General features: G+C 44.4%; 1 protein-coding gene across 4 annotated transcripts in view; it reads left to right on the forward strand.

Annotated features, from left to right (window-relative positions):
* Nucleotides 1-14907, forward strand: part of LOC135902230 (zinc finger protein 354A-like) — a 77542-nt gene that overhangs the window by 35444 nt on the left and 27191 nt on the right. For all 4 annotated transcript variants that reach the window (XM_070529397.1, XM_070529399.1, XM_070529398.1 and 1 more), the window contains one exon: nt 4609-4781. In XM_070529397.1, the coding sequence (XP_070385498.1) occupies nt 4609-4781 (173 nt within the window). The remainder of the gene's footprint in view (nt 1-4608; nt 4782-14907) is intronic.

A 14907-nucleotide genomic window follows, 5' to 3' on the forward strand; every position in this document is an offset into this window, starting at 1 on the left:
CTCGTATATTCAAATTACTATAGAATGCTATGATGTCTGTGGGTTGTGTGCAAGTCATACTTTGATTTTTGTGATGTACTTTGAGGAATTCAATCAGTAATTTCTTGTGCCACATGGAAGGTCTTGGGTATGCGGGGTTTGGTTTGTGTCATTCGGTACGATTTCTTTCCAAAATGACGCTGGATGCCGACGTCAGATTTTCTGCAAGACGGACCCTTAACGCTATCCCGTTGGAGCTACTAGCATCAACAAAAGCCTATCAACATACAGCGGGTTCTGCTTGTGTAAAGTCTTCGATTATTTTATTTTGTTCGCTGTATTTAACTGGTGCATCTGGCATGTAACTAAATAGTGCTTTCTGAGAAAGCCTCTCCTTTGTAGCTTAATGCTACAGTCGAGCGAATGATAGCTTTTTCCCTTTTGTGAACTTTCCTCCATCTTGCGGACTCCCATAGAACGTATTTGCCGTATCTTAATAGTGTTCTGCGAAGTCAAATAAAGGAGCACATTTTCTTGCCTGTATTTAACTTGAAGTCGAGGTTTTGACGGAAGCCCGTCTGGTCGGGAGGCATCATGAAGAAGGGTAAAAAAGAAGGACACCGACCACTGAATGAATACAAGAAAAGACGTTTCGGCTCCCCTGACGGGAGCCTTGTTCACAATGAAATCAAGGGCGTGCGATACAATGTTTATATGGTTTTAAAATATGTTGTAAGCAGCGCGTGTAGATGGGAGGGAGGGTTCCGTCATTCCGGTTGAGGGTGTTATCTGTCATTTGGATTAGGAGAGATTCCAAGTGGTGTCTTGACGTCAAATTTCTTTCTTTTTCTAATATCTTCGCGTTATCCCAAGCAATCCTGTGGTCCAAGTCATCTGCATGCTCTGCCAAGGCGTTTGAGGCGACTTTTTTCTTTTTTACATCGTTGATATGCTGCTTCAACCGCTGTTCGAAATTTCCTGTCTCGCCGATATATACGCAGTCGCAGTCTTCACATGGAATCCCGTAGACGATGCCAGGAAACTTAGTCTTTGGAAGCTTGTCTTTCACGTTTACCAGCCGGTGGCGCAATTTTTGGGACGGTACGTGAGCTACCTGGACGTCATAGCCGCGTAGAACGCGGGCTAAGCCCTCGCTCACACCGGGCACATACGGTATGGGGGCGCGTTTTCTTGGGAGCACACAGTCAGGCCTTGGGGGCTGAGACAGATGGCGTTCCACCGAGTTCACAAACGATTTCGGGTAGCCACATGCCGAGAGATTACGGTGGACCTCTTGTAGGTCGGCAGCACGGCTTTGTGGCGTTGTGCAGATACGCTTGGTTCTGCCGACAAGAGAGGCTACTACCGATCTCTTCTGGTTTATCGGGTGCACTGAATTAAAATGCAGATACCTGCCTGTGTGTGTGCTCTTTCTGTACACGGTGAATGCCAGACTGCGCCTGTCACGCTTTACGAGGACGTCCAGAAAAGGAAGCTCGCCATCTTTTTCTTCCTCGACTGTGAATTGTAAGGACGCTTCAATACTGTTCAAATGTGACAAAAATGAAGGAATTTGTTCTCGCTGAATTATGCAGAACACATCGTCTACGTAACGTAGGAAGACTCTGGGCGGCGAGTTGAAAGAGGCGAGTGCTCGACGCTCAAGCCATTCCATTCCATTCCGTCTTTTCTTGTATTCATTCAGTGGTCGGTGTCCTTCTTTTTTACCCTTCTTCATGATGCCTCCCGACCAGACGGGCTTCCGTCAAAACCTCGACTTCATTAACCTTCGCCGGGCGTACGGCCAGCCAGTCATCACCGAGATTCGCCAGTACATTTCACTGACAAGCAGAGCCTCTGCATTCAAAAATCATCTTAACTTCAACCTGACCTGCAAGTCCCGAGGACTTATTCCACGCTCGCTACGTCTCAACAGGCCTGTACGTTCAAGTTTTGGTTTCAGCGTGGTTGCCAAGGCGGAAAAACTTCTTTTACAAGCCAGGATCTTGGAATGCAGACAGTTCGTGAGGAACCTACAAAATGAAGCTTTCTTTGCGCGCCGTCGCCTTGAGCACCGGGTCCCAGACGAGTTCGCAAGCATTCAACTACACGCAAATTTCAAGGCCAGGCTACAATCCCGTCGTACGCAAGAGACTCACGAAAGAAAACTTGCTAGACTGTCGCCACCCGCTGATGCCTTGCACAGAAACGTTGCCCCGTCCGCCGTGCACAATCTCTCGTCGCACAAGCCCAATTCGGCAGAACTCGCAGTCCTGAGCCTGGGCTTGAACTTCAACCTTGGACCGCAGAAGGATGCAAAAAGGTTGGTCTGTGCGGTAGAAAATGCTATCAGCCAAATTGAACCTTCAAAGAGGGAGGAGGCACGAACCCGCACCATAGGCATTCTCTCGCGGCTTCGCGCCCACCCCTCCGTCTCCCCGCTTTCAGCGGAAGAAAACAAGGCGATCAAAGACCTTCGCTCAAACCAAAATCTCGTCATCCTCCCGGCTGACAAGGGCAACGCCACGGTGCTACTCAACAGGACTGACTACCGTGACAAGATGCTGTCACTTCTTGCGGACGAGGCAACGTACAGTCGTCTGAAGAAGGATCCCACGCTGAAGATACAGAGGGAGCTACAGAAGCTTCTTACGGATGTGTTCCGGTTTGTAGATCCAAGGCACAAAGGGTTGTACTTCTCCCTTCTGTGCACTAACGGTTCGGCGCCGGCGCTCTACGGTTTGCCAAAAATACATAAACCTAACGTGCCGATGCGACCTATTGTTGATTTTACTCGCTCTCCGCTTCATAAACTGTCGAAATACCTTCATAAGGTTCTTTCCCCTCTCGTTGGTAGAGGCAGCACGCACGTTCGCCATTCTGAAGACTTCATAAACAAGATTCGTCATTTTACTCTCGACGATCAAGAAGCGCTTGTCTCGTTCGACGTCGTGTCGCTTTTTACAAGCGTTCCTATTCGACTCGCCGCGGAAACTTGCACCGCCGCTCTGGACGATGACCCTACCCTACCAGAAAGGACGCCCATCGACGTTCCTGACTTGAAGAGGCTCCTCCTGTTCTGCCTGGAGAACACTTACTTCACTTTTGAAGGCACCTTCTACAGGCAAGTGCACGGGACACCGATGGGCGCATCCATTTCGGTAACCACTGCAAATTTAACTATGGAATGGCTTGAGCGTCGAGCACTCGCCTCTTTCAACTCGCCGCCCAGAGTCTTCCTACGTTACGTAGACGATGTGTTCTGCATAATTCAGCGAGAACAAATTCCTTCATTTTTGTCACATTTGAACAGTATTGAAGCGTCCTTACAATTCACAGTCGAGGAAGAAAAAGATGGCGAGCTTCCTTTTCTGGACGTCCTCGTAAAGCGTGACAGGCGCAGTCTGGCATTCACCGTGTACAGAAAGAGCACACACACAGGCAGGTATCTGCATTTTAATTCAGTGCACCCGATAAACCAGAAGAGATCGGTAGTAGCCTCTCTTGTCGGCAGAACCAAGCGTATCTGCACAACGCCACAAAGCCGTGCTGCCGACCTACAAGAGGTCCACCGTAATCTCTCGGCATGTGGCTACCCGAAATCGTTTGTGAACTCGGTGGAACGCCATCTGTCTCAGCCCCCAAGGCCTGACTGTGTGCTCCCAAGAAAACGCGCCCCCATACCGTATGTGCCCGGTGTGAGCGAGGGCTTAGCCCGCGTTCTACGCGGCTATGACGTCCAGGTAGCTCACGTACCGTCCCAAAAAAATTGCGCCACCGGCTGGTAAACGTGAAAGACAAGCTTCCAAAGACTAAGTTTCCTGGCATCGTCTACGGGATTCCATGTGAAGACTGCGACTGCGTATATATCGGCGAGACAGGAAATTTCGAACAGCGGTTGAAGCAGCATATCAACGATGTAAAAAAGAAAAAAGTCGCCTCAAACGCCTTGGCAGAGCATGCAGATGACTTGGACCACAGGATTGCTTGGGATAACGCGAAGATATTAGAAAAAGAAAGAAATTTGACGTCAAGACACCACTTGGAATCTCTCCTAATCCAAATGACAGATAACACCCTCAACCGGAATGACGGAACCCTCCCTCCCATCTACACGCGCTGCTTACAACATATTTTAAAACCATATAAACATTGTATCGCACGCCCTTGATTTCATTGTGAACAAGGCTCCCGTCAGGGGAGCCGAAACGTCTTTTCTTGTATTCATTCAGTGGTCGGTGTCCTTCTTTTTTACCCTTCTTCATGTATTTAACTTGCATTGAGCTTGACAAATTGCTTCAAAATGCGTATCTGCAGTTATAAAGTGGACAGTTTGTGCTTCAAAGTGCCAGATGTTCTGCTTCCAGAGCTGCTCCAAAATTCACTTGGCCAGTTCCATCTTGGCTACAGGAAAGTTTAGCACATTTTGCACGTTTAGCGAGCTGGTGCAGTGTGATGGCCTAATTAAAATATGTGGAGAAACGCAAAGCTTTCATTGTGGCGACTAGTTCTGTAGTTGGACGTGATGGCAGAAGATTTAGTGCGCACTCTTTTGTAGGATAAAGTTAAGGTGCAGTCTCACTCAACGTGTGGTGGTTGACAGATCTGTCCCGTTTACTCTTCGTCAAGGTGCTGCAAAAAGGTCACGCAAAGCGCAAGACCTCCGCGGTGCAGAAGCGGCACAAGCCCAAGGCTGCAGGGGCACCTGCCGGCACCGTCTCGAAGGCGTCGACACCGAAGGCAAAACAGAAGCCCCAGCCAGGCGACGCAGCACAGCAGCCACCATCCAGCTCCCGTTTCACGTGAGTGTGGTGTGCAGGAGTAACGCGGCAGCGGTAGCACGGGCACCGTGAAGTTGAATAGGGAAATGCAACTACTTCACAAAACAAGTAGAGCCGCCGACCGACGACACTTGCACGGAAGGGTCGATAAGAAATTTGCCGATTATTGGTCACCCAGAAAAAATAAATTTCAGCTGTAAAAAAAAAAAAATTCCTCGATTTTATTTTTATACGTTCCGTACAACATCAGTGACAGCCTCACGTCACCGGCACTTGGGGAAGCCACGATACTTTGGCGCCTGCTCTGCCACTGCAACCGATGGTGTTACCTGCAGTGGGACAGGATCGGCGGGCCCGTCTCTCACGGTCTGGCCACTGCAGCATCAAAACCTGTCGGCACCACGTGAAAAAAGCTTAGCTTTAAACGTGGCTTTGAAAATCAGCTTCCTTATTTCTTTGTGGATTTTGATGAAAATTCGCACAAATATATAGAACGCCTCCCTGATGCTTCCATAAAAGTTTCAGAGCGATATATTGCGAACATTTTATTGAATTTTATTGAGCAGAATTTTTTTCCCTCAAACTGTCTGGAGAGCCTGGGGACCTTAAAAAACGTGATAGAAGGCTTGTTAAGTATTGACTGCATAGCTAAATGTGTGCTGGAGGCCGTGACATTGCTTCTTTCTTTTTTTTTCTTTTGCAACAAAATTTTTTGGATTGCCATTGTTTATGATACCCTCGCGTTAAGCACACTTTCGGGGCGGACAAATAGCCATATCGTAAACTTACAAAGGGTCAAAATAAGAAAGCGAGATTGTCACGACCTGCACTGTAGCCCAAGGAACATGACAAAAAAAAGAAAGAACGCAGTCGAAGTATGTTAAACGATAACAAAAAAATCAGCTCCTAAAACTGAGCAGAAAGGCAAAAAAAAAAAAGACAGTTTTGACGATACGGCTCTCAAAGTTTCACCTTCTCTTCAGTTCTTTAAAAGGCACCAAATTAGTAGTTTTTCGAGTGTTTTGTAATGTAGGGCTTCTGGTACATGTGGCCTCTAGTCTGGTCTGCCTTCACCCCCCCCCCCCCCCTTTTTTTTGTATGGCATTCTTTGCTGCTACTATACAAAGAGCATGGTGCCTGGGTTTCAAACCGAGGTGCAGAACTCTGTGTGGCCATGAATATAGTTCCTGTGTTATGCCTGCAGGCTGCCTGGTTGATAGCTGTCTCCAGTACAATCAGCGAAGCATTTTTTTCTTTTGGTAGATTTGACCATGTTACTGAATGGAGGCTCTGAGTGTCAGCAGCCCTCCAAGTCATCTTCACCTGACAATGGCTGTGGAACTTTGGATCAGATAGCCAGTGATAAGTAGCTGCTAGGTGCTTTGCAGAATTTTACTTTTGTATGATGCCTCAATCACTTCTGCAGCCAGGTGTCTCTGTCAGCCCAAGGGGCCTAGCGAAGAGAGCTCATGATGAGGTTCTCTTTATGAAGGGGTAGTAGGATAGATATTGTTTCGAGCTATCGTGACAATATGATAATAGAGTCCGATAATAGGGTCCGAGGTGCTGACGCGTGAAATACCTAGCCGCGCAAGCCGAGGTGCCAACGCGCGAAATGCCTAAACACGGGCTCGATGAATCGACACTTGATGTACTTAGTTGTGCAGTCGGAGGCGCCGCTGCACAATATGCTTAGCCGCAGGTCTGAGATGTCCACAAACGTAGGGATCCGCCATGCGACTGCAATGTCCACGTAGTGCCCGTTTTGACAAGTCGAGATTACAGCGAGTGGGGACTTCCAGGTTCGCGAGCTGCAAAGAGCCAAGCAGACAACGTGAGCGTCAAACCAATGGCGAACCGCGCTGGAGTCAAGTGGCGGCCATGGCAAATCGCAGACTCCGGCACGACCTTAAATCATTTGCTTTTTGTGTGCTTGTTTCTGTATAGAGGAGACAGCTTAAATGGCAAATTTGAAGATGGAGAAATGCGCTTTCCAATGAGACCAAGAAGGCGGCGCTCAGTTGCGCCGTTTGAGATATTGTGGCTTGAAAAACACTGTTCTTTCTTGATTTCCACAAAATTTTTTGCCACCTCGGCTGATAAAACAAATTTTTAGAGCACTTCTATGTGGTTTATAGAAATTATGTGTCAGAATCGGATAGAAAAAGAGTTATAGGAACTTAAAATGTGATTTTCAAAAAAAATTATTCTTTGGCCATTTTTCGTGATGTGGAAGCCGCGTCCCCTCTTAGGTTGCACGAATTCGAGGGTGGCAACACATCGTTCTCATCTGCCATGATTTTTGCACGTTTGCTACATTGCGGGCGTGTCGTGTCCCAGAAATCAAGCAAGGTCCCGTATGGCGATGGAAATTTCAATATCGTTTCTAGTATTGTTCTATGAATAAAATATTTGCCGTTTTCGCAATTCAAAGTTCCCCAAGTAACAAGTGTTTCCGTGCTGATGGCAAAATTAATTAGAATGTTTCTCTCACAAAACAAATGAAGCAAAAATATAATTTTTTGTTGCCGCGAGAGTGAAAGCTCTTTGTTCGTATACAAACACTACTTATGGCTAAATTGGGCATGTCGCAGATATAAAAAATTTCTTCATGCAAGTGTAAAGTACCACTAATATATATGCTTTCCACTTTCCGGACGCTGGATTCCACTTGCAGCTATTTCCAGCTGGCTCTGTAAAATTGCTATCTGGAGTGGCTTAGTCTGGTTGAAACCCTGTCTGGAAAGACAATCCCTAGCTGTAAATTCACACCCCATTTTCATGGGGGATCCTACAGTCAAATTTCCAATCTCCTGGAGATAGAAAATATATACCGCATTTTCCTGTCTGCAAGTCGCACCTTTGTATAAGTCGCACCCCCGTTAAAATGAGTTTGTCAAAAAAAAAAAAAAAGCCATATAGAAGTCATGCTAGGGTAAAAGACGCACTCATTCATTCGGTTAGGGGTTTAAGAAAAACAGTCTGTTATGCCTGAAAGGCAAAGCATCGATTGCAACAGCAAATTAGTGGGCAACTATAGGAAGTAAGGATAGTAGTTTTATCGGCCATATAAACACACAACATTCCCTTGCTAACTGAATTAGGAAGCACGGTGTCAGATTGCACAAGCAAACATGAACACATCACACATGCTGGCAGCCTGGCAGCCTGGCAGCAGCAAGCGAAGTGACCTTCGTGCTGTCTATCGCTTGAACGCAACAGCGGCAAGAACACAGCGCGCACACAGGTGTGAGCTGTCTGCAGATCCCTTTCAAAATGCGGCGCACGCGAGTTGAAGCCTCCTGCACTGCCTCCCCGCTTTCCTCCCTCTTGCACACGAGATTGAGCCACGATCGTCAGTCCCCTTGCATCCAGTCGTGAAATACGCAGCTGTTGCCAGAGCACGATCCTGTCCCATGAAGTGTAGTTGCTGTGCATGGCAGAAGGTGACTCGAGGTGGAGCGTCATTTGATGCCTGCTCAATGCAAAGGGTGTGGCCATAGCATCCAATACGACTTAGACTGTACATAAGGTCACACTGTCCTATACACCGACCAAAAAATGAAGGAAAACTGCAACTTACACGCAGAAAAATATGGTAGTCATATCTCGTTCACCTGTTTGACACACTCCAACCAACAGGTGTAAATTTTTTAAAGGGAGTTCTTGAATTCGTTTGTTATACTAATCGCATTGATAGGAACTTAAATATTATTTTTCTTTTTTCCACACATCTTATGTGAAGGGCTTTGCAAGACATGACCCAAGGAAAAGTGGCAAAAGAAGATGGAATAACAGCCGATTTAATCAGAAATGGAGAAGACATCATGCTTGAAAAGCTTGCGGCCCTTTATACGAAATGTCTCCCGACTTCAAGTGTTTCAGAGAACTGGAAGAATAACAACATAATGCGAATCCACAAAAAGGGAGACGTTAAAGAATTGAAAAATTATAGGCCCATTAACTTACTTTCATTACTGTATTTATTTATTTATTTATTTATTTATTTATTTATTTATTTCACTACTCTCAGGGCCAGAGGCATTACAGAGAGGAGGGGCATACAAAATCGGCGGCAGTTTTCTTAAGTTTGTTGACGTCGGTGATGGCAGCCTTGAAGGCAGGGAGGTGGTTCCAGTCATTTTCAGTTCGAGGAATGGATGAATTAATATAAAGGCTAGTTCGGCATTGCGGTATTCCTACGTTGAAGTTGGGGTCACTGCGTGAAGATATATAAGATGGAGAGAGGAGTAACTTATCTTTGAGAATGGGGTTGGTATAATAAACTCTGTGAAAAAGACAAGCGAAAATATTTATGGCGCAGAGTACGAACGGGAAGACCAAGTGCAGATTTTATTGCAGATACGCTCGCTGTTCGGGAATAATTTGAAACAATAAAACGGTTGGCGCGGTTTTGAACAGACTCTAAAGCGTTAATTAAGGTAATCTGATTAGGATCCCAAATGGAGCAAGCATATTCTAGTTTAGGTCTGATTAACGTCCTATATAGATGAAGCTTAACGGTGCTGTTAGGAGCTATGAAATGGTGCCGTAAGAATCCGAGCGTGCGGTTAGCCTGGTTAGATATGTAGTTGACGTGCATTTTCCAGGACAGATTGTGTGTTAAGTGAATACCCAGGTATTTGTACGATGAAACAGATGATAACGGAGTGTTATTAAGAAAATAGCGAGGGGTGTATTCAGGACGACGGCTGGAGATATGAAGGTGGGTGCACTTATTAGTGTTAAGTGTCATGAGCCATTCGCTGCACCATGAAGAAATTGCGTTCAAGTCCGATTGCAAACATGCTTCATCAGAGCGATAAGTAATTGAACGATAAAGCACACAGTCATCTGCGATAAGATTTATATGGGAGATAACATTATCAGGAAGATCATTAATGTAAATTTAAAACAGTAGAGGACCTAACACAGAACCTTGAGGTACTCCAGAAGTGACGGAAACGAGAGGCGAGTCATAATCATTAGCTGAGACATATTGACTACGGTTGGAAAGAAAACATTTAATCCAGCCTAATACCCGATCGTTAATATTAGGAGCACAGAGTTTAATTAATAATAGATCATGAGAAACAGTGTCAAACGCCTTAGCAAAGTCTAAAAAAACGCAATCCACAATAACGCTAGCATCCATAGCGCAAAATAAATCATTAGTGAAAAATAGGAGCTGTGTCGCACACGAAAAAAAATTTCTGATGCCATGTTGACATGAATTGAAAAAGTTGTTAGATTCAAGGAATGTAATAAGATTAGAATAGGTAATGTGCTCAAGAAGTTTACAGGGAACGCTGGTTAATAAAATGGGCCGATAGTTAATTATTGAAGCTTTACTACCTGATTTATGCAATGGAACCACCTTCCAATCAGGAGGGATGGTACAACTCTGTAATGACTGTTCAAAGATTTCCCAAAGAATCAATGATGAGCAGGTAGATGTACTTTTCAAGACTTCATTGTACTAATGCCATCGACACCTGAACAAGATGAAATCTTCTGTTTTTCAATTAAACATGTCAAACCAACCGAATCAATGAGTATTGGATCCATGGGTAAAAAGTCAGATGTAAAAGGATGAGGGAAAACATTCGGCAAGATAGAAGACAAACACGAGGCAAAAAAATAATTTAACACTTTGCAGCAGTCGCTCTGGTGTATAGGAGTGTTGTGATCATCGCAAAGATCTATTGTATTCGGCTTAATCCCGCTGACCACATTCCAAAATTTCCTCGGATTATGCTGGCAAAAATTTTGTTTTGCTTCATACGAAATTTGTTTATAATCAGTCTTAGCGTTGGCATAAGCGTGCCAGTGTTCGGCTGTTTGAGTAGCCTTGGCCCGCCGGAATAGTCTTTCTTTCTTGCTCAGTAGGCGCTACAGATGCACATTAAACCACGGAGCATGAGAGTTGGATATAACGCGTTTCTGAGGGATGAATTCATTAATTAGAAAATTGACTTTATCTTTGAATAAGGTCCAATTTTCATCAATGTTGCGCATGTGGACACTTGGAATGAAGTGAGTGACAAAATCCATTAGTTCGCGGTTTATAGATTTAAAGTAGGCATTTTTATAGTCTCGGATAACTTTTGGCGTTTTGGTAGCGGGAACAGATATGCGCAGTTCAAAATAAATGAGGCAATGATCACTCAAACCAGGTAAATATCTTAAACATGAAACAAGCTGCGGTGTAGTAGTGAGAAGGAGGTCAAGAATGTTAGCAGATTGCTGAGTAGATCATGTAGGCTGAAGGACAAGTTGCTTAAAATTAAAATCCATACAGAGCTTGATGAAGAGAGAGCACTCAGATGAACAGTCAGATGAGGGAGAAGAGTCATGCCATTTAATTGCTGGAAAATTGAAATCACCAAGAAGGAATAGTGCACATGAGGGGAACCGGACAATTAACTCGTTTAGTACTTCATGTAAATCTGAATTAAATGTTAAGGGCGAACTGGGCGGGCGATAGCACACACAAAAAATAAAATCACGATATCCGAGAGTGACACGCATACACACGATTTCCAAACGAGTAGCAATATCTATAACACAACAACTCAAGCCGTCACGTACGGCGATCAACACTCCGCTACCAGTACGCGTGGTACGATTGCAGCGGAAAAATTTGAAAACTCTTTCACATTCAAAGACTTCATAGTCTGCAATATCACTCGAGATTCAAGTTTCAGTCAAGATAATGTCAGCTGAACACGAGTCAATGGCTGAAGACAGGTCATCACGTTTATTACGCACACTGGCACATTGGAAAAAAGGAAGGAAATTGGTTTAGCCACTGGGCGAGCAGATAGCTACAGCGATGAACTACTAGCGGCGAACGAGGCATTCCCGATAGTATTCGTGGAAGCCGAAAAAGATCTGCCTCTGTTCTCGCTGGAACGACTTTCGGCAATATCTACTTCACAAACACGATCGGTGGATGAACAATAGACGTAGCACTTTTTCTTGAATATAATATTCACTAAGATAATTACCAACAGAATAAGGGTAACACTTCACTCAACTGAGGGAACAGGCTGGCTTTAAGAAGGGATTCTCTACAATGGATCACATCCACATCTAGCAGGTAATCGAGAAATCTGCAGAGTATAATCAACCTCTCTGTATGGCTTTCACAGATTAGGAAAAGGCATGTGATTCAGTAGAGATACCAGCAGTCATGAGGCATTGTGTAGTCAAGGAGTACAGACCACTTACGTAAATACCCTGGAAAATATCTACAGAGGTTCTACAGCTACCTTAATCTCCACAAGAAAAGTAGTAAGATACCTATAAAGAAAGGGGTCAGACAAGGAGACACAATCTCTCCAATACCATTCACTGCATGCTTGGGAGAAGTACGTATTCAAGCTATTAAACTGGGTAGGCTTAGGAGTGAGACTCGATGGCGAATATTTCAGCAATCCTCGGTTTGCAGATGACGTTGTTCTGTTCAGCAACACTGCAGACTAGTTAGAACAAATGATTGAGTACCTGAACAGAGTGTGTAAGAGTGGGGCTGAAGATTAATATGGCAGAAGACTAAGGTAATGATGAATAGCCGGGTAAGGGAACAAGTGCTCAGGATCGCCAGTCATCCTCTAGAGTCTGTGAAGGACTACGTTTACTTAGGTCAATTACTCACAGGGGACTCTGACCATGAGATGGAAATTCGCGGAATAATAAAAATGGTTTGGAGCGCATACGGCAGACATTGTCTTCTCCTGACTGGAAGCTTACCATTATCTGTAAAAGGAAAAGTATACAATCATTGCATTTTACCGGTACCAACATATCCCCTTCAGTCATGAATTACAATTGACTGTCAATAAATGTGTGAAATTTTACATAATTTTATGCCAAGGTGCTGGAGACTCCATAGGGAGTCAAGGCGGGATAATAATGACTCTGTTCGTCTTTTAGAGACCCATCATAACTACATAGAAATGAAATGTTCATTTATTTTACACTACCTTTCTTCAATACCGTATTTACTTGCGTAATGATCGCACTTTATTTTTTAAAAATTTGACGTAAATTCAGGGGTGCGATCATTACGCGGGTTAAATTTCCCATGAAAAGAAACATTTTCTTTTTGCATCCCGCATTTACTGCAGGATGATGAGCAGGCGACTGCCACTGTCAGTGCGGGACACCAAAACAGAAATGGCGGCTGGCAGAGCAAACCGAACGCCCTGAAGTTGATTATTTTTCTTCTCTTGAGTACATTACCTGCATTGAAACAGTTTTTTCCATATCAATAATGAATAATATAGTTAACATCAGCAAGTTTGCAACAATAACATAGCCACGTCAACTTTGAGGGGATAGAAACAGAGATGGGCACGCTTAGCTGCCAGTGACATAGAAACAAATTGCGAGCATGCTGTGGGAACTGTGGCATTTGTCTTCACTGCTATCCTTATATGGCACGTTTCCACTAAAGGTGGGCAAATATCTTAGCTGCATTACAACCATCGGCATATGAATAGGGCACTCTTCTAACGCATCAGTGTAAACGTGGCCACTACCGTTGCCGCTCGCAATTTGTTGCGTGCCCACTATTCAGACGAGAAGAATCGAAAGGTGGCCTTTATGTTGTTTTTTGGCCAAAATCATTATAAAGCCTACAAATAATAAAGCCGAGGCAAGTTTGGTTGTAGCATTTTTTTTTTTTTTTTAATGGAAGTGCGGAAAGTGATGAAAGGAATGAATTGGGGCATCTTAAGAATGTTGGGTGTGTGCAGAAGACCGCTTGGTTTGTCTTCAAGAGCCGTTCGCATAGCATTCGACAGATAGTAAGCGCAATCATCATTGGCTAGACTTGGCACACGACATATCGCTGTGGTAAGTTCATGGTGCGATCATTACACGGGAAAGAAAAAAAAAAAAGAATTTTGACGACAAAATTCAAGGGTGCGATCATTATGCAAGTAAATACGGTATATATATTGAAATACTCACTCGAATTATAGGTACAGGTTCATTATTGGGTGTAAGTATTACAACAATTGAAAATAAATCTTGCACTATTACTATCGGAATGCCTCACGTCAAACGTCCTATCAAACACGGTAGTGCCCTCACCAAAGCGGTCATCTAAAACAGTCGTAAAGCAATGCATTTCGCTGAGAAGGAAAGTGGGTGCACTATAGGGAAGCAGAAGGTTCAATTTACTCAAACCTTAATGTTCTTTGTTCATTTCTTGCAACCACTACACAACAATAGTAAAAATACGTTGCCTACACAAATGTGTACGCCGTGACTCAAGGGGATATAGGGCAGAGACTTGGAGACTGACAAAGAAGCTTGAGAACAAGTTAAAGACTGTGCAAAGAGGAACGGAGTGATTAGGCGTAGCGTTAAGAGACAGGACGAGGGTGGTGTGTATCAGCGCAAACAGGTCTAGCCGATATTCAAGTAGATATTAATAGTAAAACATGGAGGTGGGTAGGCAATGTAATACATAGGATGGATAACTAGTGGGCCATTAGGGTTAAAGAATGAGTGCGAAGATAAGGGAAACACAGTCAAGGACGGCAGAAGAGTAGGTGGGGCAATGAAGTTAAGAAATCTGCAGGTGCAAGTTGGAATTAGTTGGCACAGGACAGGCTTAATTGGAGATCGCAGGCCTTCTTCCTGCAGTGGACAGAAAAATGGGTTGCTGCCATCGCATGTGTGTGCGCCTGCGTGCGCATGCTCTTTTGAGTTTTCATTTGTGCCCTTAATGGAACCCGAGTCCCCAATACATTTTTCTATCGAAGCTGTTGAAAACTCGGAATGAACACAAGTTGCTATCAGGCATAGATCGTCACTTACGGTGCATACATAGACGAGGGACAAAAAAGAATGACGAAGACAAGCGCTGACTTCCAACTGATTTTTGTTTTGAGAAACAAACGTTTGTATACTGAGACACCAAGACAAAAGCGCCACCTACAAAGCGTCAACCCGACATGAGTATGCGTTCAAAATTCATGACCTAAGATGAACGAGAGCGCATGTGCGACCTCAGAAAAACCAGTTCTTTGTCTGTTAATGCAATTGATGGCTTGCTAACTGAGTCACCATCGGCAATCGCTGCTGCTTCAATGATAAGTCGGGTGCATTCATTAGAATGCCTAGCCAAGAT

Source organism: Dermacentor albipictus, unplaced genomic scaffold (genome assembly GCF_038994185.2).
Source record: "Dermacentor albipictus isolate Rhodes 1998 colony unplaced genomic scaffold, USDA_Dalb.pri_finalv2 scaffold_21, whole genome shotgun sequence".
Classification (NCBI taxonomy): domain Eukaryota; kingdom Metazoa; phylum Arthropoda; class Arachnida; order Ixodida; family Ixodidae; genus Dermacentor; species Dermacentor albipictus.